This window comes from Tamandua tetradactyla, chromosome 25, assembly GCF_023851605.1.
Source record: "Tamandua tetradactyla isolate mTamTet1 chromosome 25, mTamTet1.pri, whole genome shotgun sequence".
In the NCBI taxonomy this organism is placed as follows: Eukaryota; Metazoa; Chordata; class Mammalia; order Pilosa; family Myrmecophagidae; genus Tamandua; species Tamandua tetradactyla.
This window is the reverse complement of record NC_135351.1, coordinates 38,507,520-38,526,615: the sequence shown is the minus strand read 5'-3', so window position 1 is coordinate 38,526,615 and position 19,096 is coordinate 38,507,520. Positions and strand designations below refer to the sequence as shown.

The window sequence follows — 19,096 nt, the reverse complement described above, 5'->3', positions numbered from 1 at the left end:
TACTGGGTTTTAAACTTGTTTTGCATAAAGCAACTGTAAATATTTGAAGCGTTTCTCTTTGTCACCTGCCTCTTGAGTCCTGAGCTAGGTCTTGTACAGGATTACCCAGGGCGTTGCTGGGTCCAAACAGCAGCAGCACAGGAAGCCCAGGTGTCTGCAGGAGGTGGGGACATGTAAGAGGGGACAGTGACTTCAGACACTGTGGATGGCACATTGAAATAGACAAATGAAGTCCTGAGGACTCCAGGATGAAATTCGAAGGACAGCTGGACTGATGGCTCAGACGAAGGGTGTGTGGAGAGCTAGAGAACCTCTCTCAGGAAGGTGGGAAACGCAAGGAGATGGTTTATACTCATTCCTGAGATGTCTGCTATCCCTTTACATAGGCGGGGGCTCACTTCTCTCTGTGGACCGTGTGATGTTTATAAGCCTCAGGAGGGCTGGCGGCGCCCTTCCTTAACCCTGAAACCCCTTGCCAAATTGTCTAGGCAGAACCCCCAGGGCTAGCTTATTCCACCTTATTTTCTTCAAGCACAGGGTGAGAAACTGGCAACTTGGTCTGCAGTTGGAAATGGCCTCAGTGTTGGTCTGACTTCTGCCCCCTCCTATTTCTAAAGACTTGGCTGCAATCTGCTGCTGCTCCCAGGGGATGGAATCAGGGCAATCAGGCAGCAGGGGAGGGCATTTCTGCACCCTGATCTCATTTGGCCCCGTGCCTGGTGGGTGTCTGGCAGGACAGGCTAAGAGGCACTGGCATGGCGCTACTGGCTCAGCCTCAGGGACATTTCAGTTGTTTCTGTTCTAAGTTCCATTTTTAAATGAGTCCTGCAGGTGAATCTAATGTGGAGGGAACAGGGACACTACCACTGGTGGGTCAAACGAGGGTCTTAAGAATCAAATGTGGACCTGGTTCCTGAGATCCAATTCTCCCATGACCCGCTGCCCAGGTATTGCAGCACAGCTTCCTGCAGCCAGGCCTTCTGTACTCCCTTCCACACAGCCAGCCTCTCTTGGATGAGCACGGGCTGGGGCAATCCAAACTAATGCCATTTACTAAGAACCTGCCACATGCTGGGTAAGCGTGATGGATTGTGGACGAGCTGCACAAAAGATTTCAGATCTATGGGAAAAGGCACCCCATGATTAGCCACCCTGCCAAATGCACCCACAGGTGTCAGGATAAACGTAAAAGGAGCAGTGGAGCAGCCGTGGGTTCTGGTTCAGTGGCCCCTGGGCTGGGTTGCCTAGGGAGGGGAATAGCCTTGAGGAATGAGTATCTGGCTGCAGAGGCCAGAGCCATGGGGACAGAAGAACTGTGTCCCTTGGCAGTTCCGTGGGCATGGAGGTGACCCCCACTGCCGCCACTCAGTTCCCACATGCAGCTTACCCATTTGGGGTTTGACTGAGCAGCAGGTGGGGTGGCAGCAGATTGAGGCCACTGCTGATCAACATGATGGAGGAGCCAGCTCAATCTGCTCCCACCCCACCTGCTGCTCAGTCAAACCCCAAATGCTTCAGAAAGCCCCACTAATCCTTGAACACTACGCTTCCTGAAACCTTGAATAAGATCAGCAGTTTTCTTTGTTCGGATTCTGTGGCCCAGCTCCCTTTTGCTTAGCAAGCAGTGCAAGCAGCTTTTGTCCCAGGTCCTGAATGCTGAGCCACTGGCTCCTATACCTAAGTCGCATCCCCACTCACCCTGCTTGCACCTGACCATGTCTTTCTCGTCACTCAACCTCACATGTCTCCCCTTTGGGGGGCCTGTTCTGACCACCTGTGTGAAGTCCTCCACATCTTGCTCAGCCACTCTGTACCCTCACCACAGCTCGTCCTCCTTATGTCACTTACTGTGATTTAAAATAATTGCATTCTGATTTGGGCTCTCATGCTCTAGAATGAAAATCTCCTGGAGGACAGGGACCTTGTCTGCCAGGCTCATGCTATATTTGCAGCAGAAAGGTGGAGGGAAGAGAAGACTGGCAGACGTGACTAGCCAGCCCCAAAGAGGGGTATCAGGAGCATCTTTGCTCATCGCCATGCCCCAGCCCTGGCATGGTACCAGGAACTGAAATGAGTGGAGAGGTCATCTCCACAGAGTTGAAATAAATTGTGTTCAGACTTTAACATATAACTTAGGAAGAAAGGACATATGCATGAAGCTCAGTGCATGGCCCTGTGGGAAGCAGAGTGGAGGGCAGTGGGGGCTGGGGGGGCCACTGACTCAATTCCCTGACATGGTCCCTTAGCTCCCTCCTCACAGCCTGGGGCTCCAGGAGACTGAAGACAACTCTTTCCAGAAAAATCTGACCAACAAGGCAAAGAAGAGATGGGAGTGACCATCTTATATAAGTTTTCAGAGGGAAACTGGGATGGCTTTATGGAGGGGGGGACACCCAGAAGGCAGCCCATAACAGCTGTGGAAACCATTATGTAGGTACCTCAGTGTATTGTCTCCAGGTCAAGGAGATTGAAGGGAAGAAAGATATCTTTTTAGATGTACTAGATAAAATACTCAGCTTAAAAAATGTAAATTATGTTTGTATTCATTTCTTAAAAAAACAAAACAAAACACATGCCTTAACCAAGTGCCACAATTGATTAAGAAGCCACTACCTTTAAAAGCTTACTCTGTGTCATGAGATATTAACACTTGCAGATCTTGTGTTTTCTTCTATGGTGGGTCAGTAAGGGGATGGGGAAGAGAGTTCAACAAAAAATGCAACCACGGCAGTTGGAGAAGATAATTCAATTTTTGTGTTCAACTGAACTTCACTTCTCCAGACCTGACAGCCTAGTAGTTTGACACAGGACACATCTTTAAGATCTTTACTGATAATATCTGGAGGGGATGATATCCAAATGACACAGACCAAAAGGCAACCCAACTGGGATAAGGGAAATGAGGGGAAGCAGCATCGCATTTCTGTGGCTCTTCATAGAAAGACAGAGCACTGTCATGATTCCCAATTTACATGGTTATAGAATAGTGCCCCCCATTTTCTGTACCCAGATAAAGCTTCAAACATTAAAAAGGTGCATTGGAAAGAAGCTCAAGTCATAGGATTGCTCTCAGCTGGAAGATACCAGGCACATACTCTACTTATAGACAGTGTTGATGTCTGTTAAACACTAGCTCTGCCCCTGGCAATGGAACTTTCTTTCATTCATTCATTTTCTTTGGAGGATTCATTTTTCTGAATCAACCACACTTCGTTGTTTCTATTAAGTAATTTGAAGGGACTGTCGTAGCCTGCAGTGTAGTAAACCTTTTCATCGAAAACTTTGCCATCTTCCCTCAAAATGCTTGCTAATGTCAGGAGTTGTTCTTGATTCTTTTGGGCACTAGAGAATCCATCGAAAGACCTACGAAGGAGAGAATGAACAGCCATGAATGAGTTTCATCATTTCATCTTAGTGTATGATTGAAGAAGTTAATTCCAGTGTATGTCTGAAAAGAAGAGCAGGGCTGCTGGCGTGATGCCGTATGAAGTGCAGCTTCAGAGCTGCCCCCTTCGGCAGAGCACTGGTCCCTGCTCCCCTGGCTCCCAGGCTGGACGTGATGTTGGACATGCCGAAGAGACACAGCGGGAGCTCTAGGTCCCATCTGATGACAGGTAAACTTGAATCTATATGATCTCAGGTGCACTAACCCTGTGCTTCTCAAACTTCAAATTGGGGAGATTGCTCAAATGCATATTTGGCAGGTCTGGGTGATGCAGAGGCTGCTGGTGAAAGAGCCAAACCACAGCCCCTAAATAACACCCTCCTGGACTCTCCATTTTCCATGGAATATTTCCACCTCGTTCCTCTCCTTAGGAAAAGAGAAGGCACTGGATTAGAATAGGAAACAGTTGTGACCTCTGATTTATAGCCTAGTGGAAGAGACAAGCATTCTGGCAGCTCGCTCTTTACAGAGAAAGGGGTTTTTCTGAAAGGGGTTTTAAGAGAGATGGGATCAGAGAGCTGTAGGAACTGTGGGGATATACAGAGAGCAGGGTGGTGGTGGGGTCTTAGCTCACTGGGCCTGGAAAGGATGGTTTTGTCAGACAGAGGAAAAGCATTCCCTGCAGAGAGAAGATGATTAAAAAAAAGAAAAAAGAAAAAATTTCATAGAGAGGCATAAAATGAGGCCAGAAAGGTGAGTCAGAGCCAGTGAAAGACGCGTGTACATCGCCAAAGACCTGCGAGATGCTGCGAAGGCTGCTAAGCTGGCGGGAAAGGAGACCAGCTCTGGGGAGGGTCCAGGCCAGCAGAGGAGAGATGGGATGGGGGCCACCAAGGGCAGAGGCCAGGAGGTGGCCTGGAGAGGGGAAGAAAGGTAAGCGGGGGGAAATGGAAAAAGGTATAATCACAGATCTTAAAGCACATAAACAAAAATACCCTGAGATTAAACCCCGACAGCACACTGGCAACAGAAATGTTGCTGACATGTAAATATGATGGACTTGACTAAAAAGGCTTAGAATAGAAGCACTTAGAAATGAAGAGTCCTAATATGCCTTTGTTAGTATTAGTTTTACTGTCCATTTGCCAGTAGAAAATACCAGCCTTATTTTATTCTTCAGATAAAATGGACGCTTTCTGGGGGTACAGACCATGCCCGTTTTATTCAACAGTGTCTACCCAGTGCCTAGAATCATTCCTCTCGTGTACTGACCTTCAAATCCTCCTTGAATAAGTGTCTATGCACAGCTATGCAGGTACATGTAAACTCAAACACCGCACGGGCGCGGTTAAGATTGTCCTATGCTCTCCAGCAGGTTGACTGAATGTCATTGTGAACTGTATCTTAAGAAATGTTTTGGCTACTAATTTATTACTTACTTCCCTATGAATAGCCATCTCTTAGGTTTTCTGCCTAGAAGGAATTTATGTTCAGATCCCACCTCTTCCTTGAAATCAAATCTTGAGCCCCCTAGTTATAAATCCTCTCTGGTCCTCTGAGCAGCGAAGTCACCCTAGCTGGTCCCTGTAGGATAAGGGGGGCTCTCCAGGAAGAGAAGGGGAAGGAGGGAGCTGGAGCTCCCAGTGTGTCCCGTGCACCTTCTGGGTGTTTTGCATAAATTAATTCACGTGCTCTTCATAGCAACCCCACAAGATGGCCAGGTACCATGATCATATATATTTAACAGGTGACTTGCCTGGGGTCAAAGTAATGAGATGTGGAGGAACATATTTTACTTTTGGAAAGTGTGTATTGTGTCCAGTGGGGGGGGGGGGGACGTGGAGGGCACCACCAGTGGGGGAGGGGGGCTGCCCATGTTGCCCATGTCGCTGCCCAGCTCCCTGTGACCCTGTGGGGAGCTGGGCAGCGAGCAGACCCCTGGGTATACAGAAGCAGCATGCAGGAAGGTCCCTGAGAGATGAAGAAGGAACTGTGGGGACAGGACAGTGGGTGGGGCCTGGGGACCAGCTGTCTGGGCAGAGTATAGCCATGGCGACCGAGCAGGCCTTGTCTGGAGAGGGGCTGGCAGATGGGCAGTGCGAGCAGAGAAGGCCTGGAAGTGGAGGGAGGCCCATCTTTAGAGCAACTGCAGTGGACGCCCTCCCCGCCCCCAATGGAGCGTTCCAGCAGGGAGGGAAATCAGGGCTGGAGCACGAACAGAGCTGACAGCCACTCCGGGGTCGAAGCCACCTCAGTGGGCAGTCCAGAGGAAGAGGGGCCAATGGAAGGAAAGAAGCAGGAGGAGAATGACAAGGCAGTGACCTTCACCCTAAAGGACAAATGGGTTCAAGGGACAGAATGGGCTGCTGCCTGGGTGGCATAGGAGCAGAACCAGAGCTCTGTGACAAATAGACGGGCCCTGGGGAGGGCAGCTGAAGTGGCTCCAAGGAGACGAGGTGGGGAGGGGGGACCAGATGGAGGTGGTCTCAGGAACACATGGGAGGGGAGGAAGCAGAGACAGTTTTTTGACAGGCTAGTGGTGGAGTGAAGGAGAGAAGGGGTCCACCAAGGGAAGGCAGGATCCAAAAGGTAACCATTAGCACATGCTGTGCTCTCAGGTATTTGTGTGGGGGTGTGTGTGTGATCTGCGTTGTGTCATATCTGGAAAGTGCTTGGTTTATTTTTCATTAAATGAACTGCTTGTATCTTATGACAGAGCTCAGATGCATGTGAAACTAAGCCAGGAGAAAGCCCCACAAAATATCTTCGAACTGTGTTTCTGGGAGGGTGAGAAGCCTGCACAGGTGTGAACCCACCTGCAGGCAGGTAAAAGGAGCAGTTGGCAGGGCTGCAGCTGATGCCACTCACCTGACAAACACGGTCATTTCGGCTCTGTCCTCAATGAAGACGCCGGGCTCTGAAGGCTGGGGCGGGGCGGGCTGCTGCTCTGAGGGGACGTACAGGGAGACGGTGACCCTGGACTGGCTAAAGGGGCCTGGGCCGGGCTCCACGAAGCTCGTCACTGGCGCTGTCATCGGCATTGTCATCTCTGGGTGACCATAACAATGGATATTGAAATGAGCAAGGAAAAGAGCAAGCAAATTTGTAATGTTGATTTTTTTATTTAATGTATTCTTTTTTAGCCGAATTTATTTACTTTACGCTATCAACATAAATATTTGCCTTTATGATAATTTTCACCTTTACAAAAATAAGGTTGATGTTAACCACAAGCCCACATTAAACACTTTGTGAGCAATCGACAATTTTGGTTAAGAAATGATTCCGTTTTAGGAACAGAAGGCAAATTAAGAGATCATACAGCCCAGGTATTTTCTTTCTTTTTTTTACAATTCACACACTGAGGTCCCTTGGGCTCCGTAGGTCCCATAAGGTCTTAAAGGACCCTTCATGTCCCATAACTTTCCAGAGAGCCCACACAGAAGCAGAGGCTGTGTTTGAGCGTCCCTATTTTTTGCTCTGTGTCCTTCCTGCCTGCTGATGTCCTGTCCCTTCCAGACACCAAGTCATCCTGAAGGGGACTTTCACTGGCTGCAAGGAGCCGGGATTCCCGCAGCAGAAGCGCAGGGAGGAGCAGAGGCTGGAAAGCAGCAGCGGCCCGGCCGCCTCCGCAGGGCTCGGGGCCCGAGGGGAGCCGTCCCCCAGCCTTCAGCTCCGGGAAGCCGGGGCTTTTTCGATCACACAGGCTATTTCTTTAATAAGCGAAAAGTCAACGACGAGCCAGGGGACTCCGCCACCACCGGGCTAACGAGACGCCGGAGAGCTTTCCTCACCTTTCTCGTTTCTGCCCTGGATGTAGCCGCTGAGCTTGGCGAGGCCGGCTTGCACGGCCGAGTCCCAGTCCAGCGACTCCACGGCGGTGCTCACCCACTTGGCGGCTGCGTAGCGGCGGATCTCGTAACTTTGCGGCTGGAAAGGCACAGAGCACCCCCGCGGCGGGTGGCGGCGCGCAGGGCCTCTCCCGGCCGCCCCCCACCCCCGCCCGCCTTAAAACCGAGCACCCAGCCAGCCCTTCGGCGCGAGGCGCTCCCCGGGGTCGGGGGTGATGGGCTCCCCAGGCGCCCGCAGACCATCGCGCGGCGTCCGGACGCTCCCGTCGGGGCGGGACCCGCGCAGGGGCTCGCGCCGCGACCCAGGCGCCTTTGGACCGAAATCGATGCCCCCCGTCCCCGGGCCGAGCTGCCCCGCGGCCTCCCCTGTCCCGGGCCTCCCCTACCTGGGCGCCCGCAGGCTCCGGGGCCTGCCAGGCCGGCGTCTCCGGGACCGCCCCGGGCTCGGGCTCGGCCACCTCGGCCATCGGCCGCCACCGGGGACACAGCTGCGTCCGGAAGGCCGCACTGGGCGCCGCCCGCCCGCTCCCGTTTCCCCGCCCCGGCCGCCCGCGGCCGCCCTCGGTCCTAGAGTCCCGCCCCGGGCAGCCCGGGGTCCTCCTCCTCCTGCACCCCGAGTCCCGTCCCGGCGATCCCCTGCTTGCCCGCAGTGAGGGTCCCGAGCCCACCTGACACCGCCCGGGCCTGGGCCGGGAGGGGCGCGCCGGCCTCCCCGGCTTCCCGCAGGGACCAGGGCCCGGGCGGGGGTCGGCAGACACCCCACTCAGCCTGGAGACTCAGCCTGGAGCCGGGCTGGCAAGGGCGTTCTTCGGGGTTCCTCCCTCCCCGATCTTACTTTCAAATTTTATTTTATTGTGGTAACATCTATCTATAATAAAATAAGCCGTTTTAACCATTTTTAAGTGGTACGGTTAAAAATTACTAAAATGATGTTTTGCAACCAACCCACAATCTATTTTCAAACCTTGTCTTTACCCTTAAGGCAATAACTCCTCGGCCCGGTCCCGCAGACCCTGTAACCTCGAATCTGCTTTCTGTCCCTGTGAGTTTACTTCTAGATATTTCACATTCAGTGAGATCGTACAATATCCGTCCTTCTGTGCCTGCCTTCGCCCACCAGCAGGAACTGCCTTCCTTGGGACTTTTGGGGGGCATTCCGTGGTGTGGATAGACCAGCCCTGGCCCTGCTTCCCCCTTTGGGCTATCGGGAACACGTAAGCTTCGCACCGGGAGCGACTGTCCGGCCCTCGTGTTGCAATGACAGTTTGAATGTTGGGTGTCGCGCTGGGGAGCAGGTGGAGCCGGGCGCCAAATCTGCGGACGGCCGGACTCTGGGGTGGCTAGCCGAGGCCCCGCCGCTTGTGGGGTTTCCGGCCAGAGGGCGCCTGCTCTCCGCAGCGCTGGGCCCAGCGCTCCCCGCGGGCCACGTCCACCTGCAAGGTCGCGGGCCCCTCGCGGGGCAGCTGGGTTGGGTCACAAGGACGCCCGCAGATTTCCCATCTGCTCTGGTTTCTTGAACTTTCAGCAAACCCTGAGAGTCATCCCTCCAGATCTGACTGGCTGCGGTGGGAGGTAGAGGGCAGACCCTTGAGCTTTTTTAATATGAGGCTTAAACTTTTTCTTTCTTTCTTTCTTTTTTTATAACAGACTTGAGATCAACTTCACATGTCATCCAATTCACCCATTAAAGCGCCCTATTCAGTGGTTTTGAATCTCTTCCCAGAGTTGTGTAACCATCACCACAATCAAATTTAGACCATTTCATCATTGCCAACAAGAAAACACAATCCTTTAGCCCTCACTCCCCAATGCCCCAGCCCCAGGCTGTCACCAATCTGCTTTCTGTTTCCATAGATCTGCCTCTTCCCGGACGTTTTGTACAAATGGCAGCCTGTGGTATGTGGTCTTTTGAGTCTGGCTTCTTTCACTTAGCATCATGGTTTCAAAGCTCATCCATGTTGAAACAAGCATCAATACTTCATTCTTTTATGGCCAAATGATAACCCATTGGGTGGGCCTGGCGCTTTTAAGGCAATCGACTGCCTCCCCTTTCCTCGCTGTAGCCAGGCCTATAGACACCTGACACTTTCTAGTGGCTGTATCACATCTTTTATTATGCAGAGGTGAATCTGAATTATTTAGTGAAAGGTAAATAATGAATAAGAACTTATTTTTAAGTAGCCTGTTTATTTTAACTTATGTAGTAGGTGCTTGGGTGACATTGCAAAGTTGAGAATATAAATTTATTTTATTGCAGGGATTTATTTTTTAAGAACAAAGGAAGCAATCTATTTTGTTGTTTACAAATTTTAATTTGAAGAATAACTTTTATTAGTTATTCATGCCTTTTCTCGGGGGTAAGGACATTTTATTTGTAGCAAAACTGAAACTAAATTTGGAGACATTCATGTTATAAGATGTGTAATATACAATTAATGAAGGCAGCTGAGGTTGACAAGCCCAATTATCTATATTTCCAAGGTAGTAATTCATCATATAAAGAACAGAAGGAGGGAAAAGAAAGAATTTATTTCAAAGTAACAGGATTTCAATTAGAACAAGTTCAATGAAATTCAGAAGGTTCAGGTTTTATACTCATTGCAAAATCTACATGAAATTTATTATTTCATAATAAATCAGCAAGATTTATTTTTATTATGATAAAATGTCACCTTTTCTTTTGACTGATTCTCCTTCAGCTTCGATGAGAATTATAGTGCTCATCTATTATTCAGACGCAAACAACACGTGAAGCCCTTTTTTACACTAAGCACTTGGCCCAGCACCTGATACATAATTGCTTGATGAATGCTGAATGAATGCCAGTCATGGATTTCTCAGCCACATGGAGAGCAATGGAGTGGTTTTAGGCACACCTGGGAACCCCACGCGCCACAGAAAAGGAAGAGACATTCTTTGAATGTGGGGTTGAGGATAAGACTGCTAAAGGCTAATGCTGGAAATTCCTTTGAAAATTAAACATCACTTTTAATCCAAGTAATGCTGAATATAACTCCTGAGGCCACGGTGTGTATTCATTAACTTATTGATTTGAAAAGGTGTATGTTTGAAAGTGAAAGCAGACAACCACACACTCCACAATTAGATAGCTCTCGTTCTCAGAAGCACTTAAGAGAGACTGAATTCCTGATGCAGCTCAGGGAATGTTTCCGACGAATCCTTTGATTAAGAAGCATTTCCTAAAAACTTGGGGGTGGGTAAGATGTTCCCTTCCACTCCTGCATTTGGGCTTTCACTGCTGCCATAGAATCATTACATTATTTCTTGGTGGCTACACTTTGGAGAACTGGTGGGAACTGGGCTTGCCTCCTAAGGACTTCGCTAGAACACAGGTGTCATGGTGCTTTGATGCTCCTGAGCCTGGAAGAGGAACCACCCTGCCCAAGGGGTCTGGAACATTCCGTGAACTTGTCCAGTCTCATTTGCTCACCGGGCCTGTGTCGTGGTCTCCTCAGGAAGCTCTGGCCCTGAGTTTGTTTGGGTGACATTGCAAAGTTGAGAATATAAATTTATTTTATTGCAGGGATTTATTTTTTAAGAACAAAGGAAGCAATCTATTTTGTTGTTTACAAATTTTAATTTGAAGAATAACTTTTATTAGTTATTCATGCCTTTTCTTGGGGGTAAGGACATTTTATTTGTAGCAAAACTGAAACTAAATTTGGAGACATTCATGTTATAAGATGTGTAATATACAATTAATGAAGGCAGCTGAGGTTGACAAGCCCAATGACAAGCCTCATGCTGTGAATGAGGTCCACGCGCGGGAGGCCAGCGGCAGATCACAGTTTGACTCCAGGATGGGCCACTGGGAGAGGGTAGGGAAGGAAAGAGAGAAAGGCACTCTTCTTCCTCCTGGAATATTCAGATGCCCGTAGTTTAGCTTCCTTGCCTTAAGTTTATTTGTACTCATGAGCTCACGTCTCATTAGTGAACCTTGGGCACTTTTATCTTGGAAGGCCCCATAAAGCAACTACAAAAAACTAACAATTATATTATTTTTTGCAACTACAAAGATGAATATAGTCTTTGGCCCTAAAAGTTCATGTTTTCTTCTGATTGTAAAGGAAATGAAATTTTGTAAAGGAAAGGAAACATTTCCTTTACAAAATCCCCGAAAGTTTCATGGGTTCTTGTTTGCCTGATGGACGTTCATTTTTTCTGGCCAGAGTTCCTTCTTCCTAAAGTTCTTCTTAGCTGTTACTGAGTTAATTTTTTTGTTAGTGGGTTTCCTTGGCCCCCACATTGCCACCAGCACCTACGTTTGTCCACGTGCCCACATCCAGGCAGGGATGGGTCCTTTCCCCCCGTGTCCCCTGCATTCTGCCCGGGGACCCTTCTTTGTGGGCTGCAGCAGCTGCTGCTGCATGTTCTGCTGGGGACGTCACAGAGAGATTATAGAGAACGTTCAGCTGTAAGTTTGGCTCAGCGCTGATTTACAGACTTAGCTTTCTCTAATCCTCTCATTTACACACGTTGATGTAGAGGAACACATGTGTTTGTAGCCCCCCTCCCGCCATCTAGAGAAACGGCTCTCACCTTTGGCTGCACCCCTGGTCCCTACTTTCACTTAGCTAATCTGGGGGGATCCCAAACAACAGATATATCTGAAGGACCCCCAAGTGCTGGCAGTGTGCAACCAAGTTGAAATCCATGAGACTAAGCAACAGTCGGCAAACTTTTTCTGTAAAGGACCAGAAGACAGAGCATTTAAGCTTTGTGGGTCATATGGCCTCTGTCGCAGTTACTCAACTCTGCTTTTGTAGTGTGAAAACAGCCATAGGTAGATAAATGGGCGGGGCTGTGTTCCAATAAAACTTTATTACTGGACATAGAAAATTGAATTCACATAATTGTCATGTGTCATGAGATAATATTCTTTTTTTCCTTTCCCCCAACCAGTAAAAAATGTCAAAAACCCTTCTTACTTTACAGGCTATAAAAAAAACTGGTCATGAGCAGGACTTGGCCTGTGGGCTGCAGTTTGGCAATTCCTGGTTTATAGGTTGTCTGCTTCATTGTTTTGATTTGGTTCCATAAAAGGGCCTGTTTCCTTCCCCAGATCACTGATAACATTTAAATGCATCCTAGCATTGATTTCTTATTTCAAATACGTCCTACAAAAACTTTTCATTTTTTAAACATGACAATGATTTCCTTAATAGTTTAGAAATTGTAGCAATTACGACATTTTTGTCTATGTATATATATATCAAGCCTGGCTTACTGGCTTAAAACTGTATGAATTTTGTTCCCATTAAAATATAGGAGGTTGTAGGGTTAATTCAGCTGCTTTACATTGTCATCAATCCAAGTGTCTTCCATCTTTTTATGGTGCCATCCTCAAACTCAGTGATGGCTATTGCCTCACCTCATGGTGGCAAGATGGCTGCAGCAGCTCCAGGCATCACATGCAGCCTTTCCTAGGACAAACTCCTCCTCCATTATAGAGCTCCCCTTAGGTCCTGAACGCCAAATCAGTCCCTGGTGAAGGGATCCAGACTGCCATGATGGAACTTTATGAATTATCTCCTGGAGTTAGAAGGGCCATGCCTCCCTAAAGCAAGTGGCTTCAGGATAGGTGAAACAAATCAGGGTACTGGGAGAATGTAGAAGAAGTGGCAAGTGGAAAAGAATCAACAGTCTCATACAGAACTTGACTCTTAGGAGAAAAAAAACTTGAAAAAGAGTCTGAAGAAGGCTGGTTGTCTCCTGATGTGCTCATTTCCATTTGCTTATTTATTTCTCTTAAAAAATTATTCAGTACAATTGTCCTGAAAGAAATCCTGTTGATTTTCACCCAAATAGCTATATTTTGAGTAAGTCCTCAAAGATATTATTATTTCTTTCAGACTGCATTTAAAAAAGAAATGCATGGTATTTTTGCCTACTTCGTTATTTTTCTAAAACTATGCCACATTTCATGTATACCATAAAAATCGTCGTATCAAAAAGGTAAAAAGAAAAAACAGCCATTTTTTGTTCATTTCGAACCATAAAAAGGATTGTCTAGTTTTGCATTTTGTTTCATGAAAACAATAAAAGTTATTTCTCAGGTAAATAGGTATATCCTGGGTGGGCCATGGTGGCTCAGCAGGCAAGAACGCTTGCCTGGAATGCCAGAGGACCCAGGTTCGATTCCCGGTGCCTGCCCATGTATAAAAAAAAAAAAAAAAAAAAAAAAAAAAAGGTATAGCCTTGGGCGGGCCGTGGTGGCTTAGTGGCAGAGCGCTCGCCTGCCATGCCGGAGACCTGGGTTCGATTCCCAGTGCCTGCCCATGCAAAAAAAATAAATAAAAGGTATAGCCTTGAATGAGCATTTAAGGGTTATCCGTGTCACCCGTGCCTGCCCTCCCCGCCATGCCGCAGGTGTTCCCACCTGCCGCCCAAGTGGTGATGATGCACCTCTACTCTCCCCATTTGAAAATCACCGTCAGACAGACAGGTGAAGCAATTCCTAAACTCAGTGGCGCTCAGAGCCCGGGTCCAACCAGGAGCAGGGGCTGAAATCCCAGTGTGAAGTTTTTCTGGGAGCTCACATGGTATGGTGGAAGGTGCTTTAGCCCAGGAAATAGGCTGCCTCTTACCAGGAATGCAACGTTGGAAAAGTCCCACAACCTAGCCAAGCTCTGGTTTTGACATCTGTAAAGCAAGAATTTCAACTGCGCGGTTTTGAAGCTGCTTGTTAGAGCTACGGACCTCTGAGTCTCGTTACCAGGTAGTCCAACATTTAAACCTTTATTTTCCAGCAGTAAACTGATTTCTACTGATACTGCTTGGTAAAAGTAGCAGACGCAAATCTAGTGTGAGACCTTCCTAAGTAACTAAGTCAAGTTCCTCTCCCCATCAAGGAAGCAAATCAGAAGACAAGTGAGCATGAGAAACTACAAAGGAGGTAACTGCAGGTGCTTTATTTATTTTTTTAAGTAAAATATCCACAAATGTCTGTTCTTGCAGTATTAATGTTGGTACACATTTCACCATGAATTGCAATGCAACAATCCTTCACTGCAGCTGTAGAGGTATCTTTTCTTTCTTCTAGAACTTTCTATCAATGTGAAGCTATCAAAAGTGAAACGAGAGGCCCTGAAAAAACTGCTGTAGGAAGGAAAGCTTTATTTGGAGCAAAAGCAATGATCTTTGGCTTGCCCAACATTCCTCAACTTCCTTTCCCTTTAGACAGAGTTCTTTACCTATTAGCAATTCTAATTTCTTTCTCAACTCATATAGAATTGAGAAATGGGTTGTTATTCTCAGGGATATTATACAGTTTAGAAGAGAACTGTCTCCTTAGAAAAACTTGGGGAAACTCTTCCCTAAGGAACTTGAAATGGGTGAACTGATGGACACTTGCCAAGTCTTCCCCCAGCCCAAATAAAGTGCCCCACCCATCTGGGAGGGGCCAGTGAACAGCTGCTACTGGGTCCATGTGGCCAGCTCCCCCTCTCAGGTGGGCTTTTAAGGGCGGAGAGCTGGCTTTAAACGGTTTATTATAAACTATTTATTTTTGCTCAGCCAATCCAGGTAAGCCAATCTAGGTGAGCCAATCCAGGTGTGCCCTCTCCATGCCAGTGATGTCCAGTGTCTCCCCTCCATGGGAGGTGCCTGACGGCCTCCTCATAGGAGGGTGGCGAGCCCATGGAGAGGGCATCCACCTGGAGGGGCAGAGGAGAGTCCGGGAAGTGCTGCTCGTCACCCCTGGGCACGGCCAGCAGAAGGTGAGATGCTTCCCAGGCAGGCGGCCGCTCGGGGAGGTCAATGCTGAAAACCCCGTCCTGGGCCCTCGGTGCCCTGCAGCGGCCAGACAGGAAAAGAAGCAGGAAGGCCAGGAAGAGCAGGGAGGTGGCTGGGAGGAGGATGCACAGGAAGGGCTCCATGTCTTCTTGGGAGGAGCTCAGCCTCTGGGTGCCCTGGAGTTGGGGATGGAAAAAGAGTTAGAAGGCGGGAGGGAAGGCCCCGGGATTTCCAAGGCCTGCAGCTCTCAAATCCCCTCTGTCGTGCAGCCAGGCCAGTGGGCTGGAGCCTCCCTGAAATAAAGTGAATTTGCATGGTCAAGTGCAAGTTCACAGCGTCGAAAAGTGTGCACTGATGATGTCCTATGATATTTCTCCTAAACTAAATAAATTGAAAATAAATTTCAGTATGTAGGCCCACCACTCCACTCTTCAAATGGGAGCTCTTACTATTTATTTATATATTTATTATGTTTAGGATCAGACCAATAATGCTTTATTACCACACAAGGATCAGATAGGACTTACTGAAATCCTTTAATTCTGGAACAAAACCTCACATTGTGTGCGTTCACATCCCACATCACTTCTTTGTTATTTGATGACTGATGCTGATGAGGATGGAAATTTTAAAAATCCCTTAAATGGACTTGGTAAAATTCTTAGGACAAATAATAGAAAATTTAGATTTTTTTTTTAAAAAGAGCTGCAGATAAATTCTCAGACAACCTAAAAGATACCGCATTATGATAGGTGCACCAGATATAACGGTGGTCCTTGCTGGCATGGCTAATATAACAGGCCTGAAGTTAGTCTTCAGCAGCCAGGAAGAAAAGCAATACAAGAAACAGATACATTTCTCATTGTGTAGACATCACTTTTCATAAAGCTATAATAAAGCAATACCTAGTGGAAACGTTTCTCTACCATATAAAGCACAATGTTTGTATCCACTAGTAAGGAGGAAAGAAAAAATTGGAAAGTCTCCTGTGTTTAGAACAAACAAGAAAATGAAGCTGTTTACTTATGTAAAAACAAAACTCCTAATAATGACACTGTGAGAGCTCTTTGCTTTTGGTAGAAAGGACCAACATCTCTCTGGTCCTGATCTCTTTAGAGACAGGTGTCCCCACATTGATGGTATCGTCTGCATCCCCTGAAGAATTTGTCCACCAGGTGTACTATTTTGACTCAGAATTAAAGGGGTTATTTAACATTTATTCTGCCAGATATTTTGTCCTTGATGACTTAAGCTATTTTAGCTTAAATTGCATAAAAAGTAAAGATTTTCTCGTGCAGCAGAGCATTGTCCGCGGGGTCTGATACTCTGGCTTGGAATTCCAGGGTCCCGTGTCCAGTGTCACCTTCTAATACACGCATGTGGCCATGGGCCCTGTATTGAGCCTGCTACGTGGGGGGTTTCTCCTCTCTGAAATGGAAATCATAACATCTGTTTTGAAGGGTTGGCATGAAAATTAAATGAATATGGGTAAAGTATTTGGTGAATAATAGATCTTTATATCTCCAGGTCTCATATTGTTCAAATTTACTCGAAAATAAAATACTAAAGACAACCAGAAGAAGGCTAGAAATTAATAAGTTTGGAAAATAAAATGAAGTTAACCAGGCATGACTAGATTTATATTTTAATCAATACATCTTTTCAGAAAAAAATAAGATTTTAGTAACATAAATGTGTTTTATTTTTGAGACTTTAGGCTACATCTCTAATTATGGCTTCTTGCTGTTTTCTCTTGCATCATCAAGTTTATTATCAGAATTATGAACTTAAAGATCCATTGTGATGTTATAAGGGATTTTGCTTACAAAAGCTACAAGAATAAATGAACTCATAAATAGATTTACTACAATTATTAAGAAATCAAGTTGGAGTAAAAAAGAAGTTCAACTAGGATTGCTTTTCTCCCTCTAGATGGATCACTAAAAATATTTAAGCTCTTATTTATTTACCTTGGTTATTAAAGCAATCACTCTTCGACCTTGACAAACATGGACTGTGTTGCATTACCTATTTTCCTTCCTGGGTTCTCTACTTAAAACAGGGAAAGAACAGTTCCTGGCCAGTTGTGGAAACATTTTAAATTCCCTTTTACACCCTGTTGGCTCAACATTCATGGATACACAGCGTACTTAGTGTTTTATTAAAAAGGCTTTATGCAATAGACCCTATCACTTACAATAATGCCTTTTACAGTACCGTCAATATTAGTTTCTAAAATCTGGGAGGGAAGAAATGGCACAGTCTTTTCCTGTGACTGGTAGGTCTATTGTTGTGCCAAGAGGCTATAGAGGGCTTTGATCTAATACAGCAGATTAGGATGACTTCTTGAGATAAAGAGCTCTGCTTGCTTTCCATTAAGAGGTGCACAGAGCGATAGGACAAATTTATTGCGTTGTCCTTAATTTACTTATTTAATGATTTATAGTACATTGGTTAAAATTTTAAATTTCTTTTAATGTGGAAAGGATATCTTCACTCTTACAGTCAAATGTTCTAATTTGTTCACTTCTGTCAAAGCTGTTTCTTAACTTCTAATGTTTTCTGATATGCCGCATATTCACTCAAAGACCTTGTTGGTCAAGGAGGATTTCAAAGGAATGTGGAATTAAAGGCATAACTGCTGAAGGATTTATCATTAAATATTTACATATTATAACATATATATATATATATATATATATACAATTTTTTTTCTGTAAAAGGTAGCTTTGGAGAACTTAAATATCAACTCATGAGTTGATTTCCCAGAAAACAACAATGTCGGTCTGTTTCCCTCTTTTTTGTGTCTCCAGCAAAGAAATTCTGATTATAAAATTTATTCTGAGTTTTGGAGTTTCTACAAATATTTCTCTTTAATGCTAACTCTGATGCAGACCACTTTGGTGATATACCAACCTCCTTAAGCCCCTGCTCTCCTTCTTGCAGTAAGTCCCAGGTTTTCTCCCAGTTCTTAGAAATCAAAGAGAATCCCTTATTTGTGTGTATGCAGACATTACTTACTGAGCAAAGAACGAAGTTGCAACCAAGAGGCATAAATCCCCAGCTTTGGGTGTTCTTTGACCCTTAGAATATATTTATGGCACGTTTCACTTAGATTGATCAGGGTGGGGAAAAAAGTAATTTTCGAGTTACTTCCTTAGGCCACGCGGTAAGTGAATTCATATTTTTGGCACACCCATAATACAGAATGTTGCCAGGAAACATGACATCCTGAGAAGACAGGCATTGTTGGTTTTAAAGCTGGCAGAGATAGTTTGAGGGGAAAGGCATCCGTGCGGAGCACCCACCTGCAGCTGGGTCTCCGGGGGCCGGCTGGCTCCTCTGGTCAGCCGCTCCTCCACGCCGCTGCCTGCGGGGCCCAACCGCTGCCAGCTGCTGGCCGGCATGCCGGGGTCCGGCCGGCGCCTCGCCACGCGTCTGCCCGGCTCTCCTGCCACGCGTCCGCCCGGCTGCCCGCTGTCAGCAGGCTGCCGGCTCCTGGCCAGGCTCCAGCGGCCCGGGCAGGGCGGAGGGTAATTTGTCCTTGGGTGACAGACGACAGGAAAGAGAAGCGAACCGGAGGCGCAGCTCAGGACTGACTCTTTAAATCTGCACCTCTGGACGGGTTTCCTGTCCCTACAAGGGTTGGCACTGGGTGTCAGCTGTGGAGTGGCTTCAGAGGGGGCAGTTCCTGCATCAGTGATATTACAGGGCAGCCAATGGTCCTGTTAATAAAGAGCTGTTTATATTTGGAGGTAAATAACAGCCTCTCCCTTCCCTGCCTGCTCCTCTCTCCAGCTGAATTCCCTTTAATGATTTCTGGATTTTCTGGTTCAGAGAGGATGGCTATTTGGTAGAAAAGCAAGGACTCATTAATAATATTTTACTGAATTATTTAGATGAACAAATGATAATGTCATTCAGAAGCCAGACATAATAGCTTAGTTCACATGAATGTTTGCTGGTTTCAATTAAATAAGAAAAATCAAATCACCAATACCTAAATAGTCTTCCTTCCTGATTATCTTGCGAACTTTATAAAATTATTTATATCACGCTTATGGTAAGAAAATTTCAATTTGAATGTTCGCTGAGGGATGTTTAA

The 19,096-nt window shown here is 46.6% G+C and overlaps 2 protein-coding genes across 2 annotated transcripts; both read right to left on the bottom strand.

Moving 5' to 3' along the window:
* Window positions 1-2,812: 2,812 nt before the first annotated feature.
* HEBP2 (heme binding protein 2) lies at window positions 2,813-7,749 on the bottom strand. Its single transcript, XM_077143285.1, has 4 exons — window positions 7,623-7,749; window positions 7,180-7,315; window positions 6,254-6,434; window positions 2,813-3,363 (listed from the first exon to the last, which is right to left on the bottom strand). Exons 1-4 carry the CDS (start codon window positions 7,701-7,703, stop codon window positions 3,165-3,167), a joined length of 597 nt encoding a protein of 198 aa, XP_076999400.1. The 5' UTR covers window positions 7,704-7,749; the 3' UTR covers window positions 2,813-3,164.
* Window positions 7,750-14,353: 6,604 nt separating this feature from the next.
* SMIM28 (small integral membrane protein 28) lies at window positions 14,354-18,451 on the bottom strand. The gene is made up of 2 exons (XM_077143692.1): window positions 18,300-18,451; window positions 14,354-15,167 (listed from the first exon to the last, which is right to left on the bottom strand). The coding sequence occupies exons 1-2, from the start codon at window positions 18,396-18,398 to the stop codon at window positions 14,769-14,771; spliced, it is 498 nt and encodes a 165-aa protein (XP_076999807.1). The 5' UTR covers window positions 18,399-18,451; the 3' UTR covers window positions 14,354-14,768.
* Between the last annotated feature and the right edge of the window lie 645 nt (window positions 18,452-19,096).

Bases quoted from the DNA above. Each gene is read 5' to 3' on its own strand.
- HEBP2 (XM_077143285.1), bottom strand. From the start codon at position 7,703: ATGGCCGAGGTGGCCGAGCCCGAGCCCGGGGCGGTCCCGGAGACGCCG. The intron at 7,316-7,622 runs GTAGGGGAGGCC...GTGCCTTTCCAG, and splicing joins CGGAGCCTGCGGGCGCCCAG to CCGCAAAGTTACGAGATCCG. The intron at 3,364-6,253 runs GTGAGTGGCATC...TCTCCTTCGTAG, and splicing joins GAAATGACCGTGTTTGTCAG to GTCTTTCGATGGATTCTCTA.
- SMIM28 (XM_077143692.1), bottom strand. From the start codon at position 18,398: ATGCCGGCCAGCAGCTGGCAGCGGTTGGGCCCCGCAGGCAGCGGCGTG. The intron at 15,168-18,299 runs GTGGGTGCTCCG...CCCCAACTCCAG, and splicing joins CCCCGGAGACCCAGCTGCAG to GGCACCCAGAGGCTGAGCTC.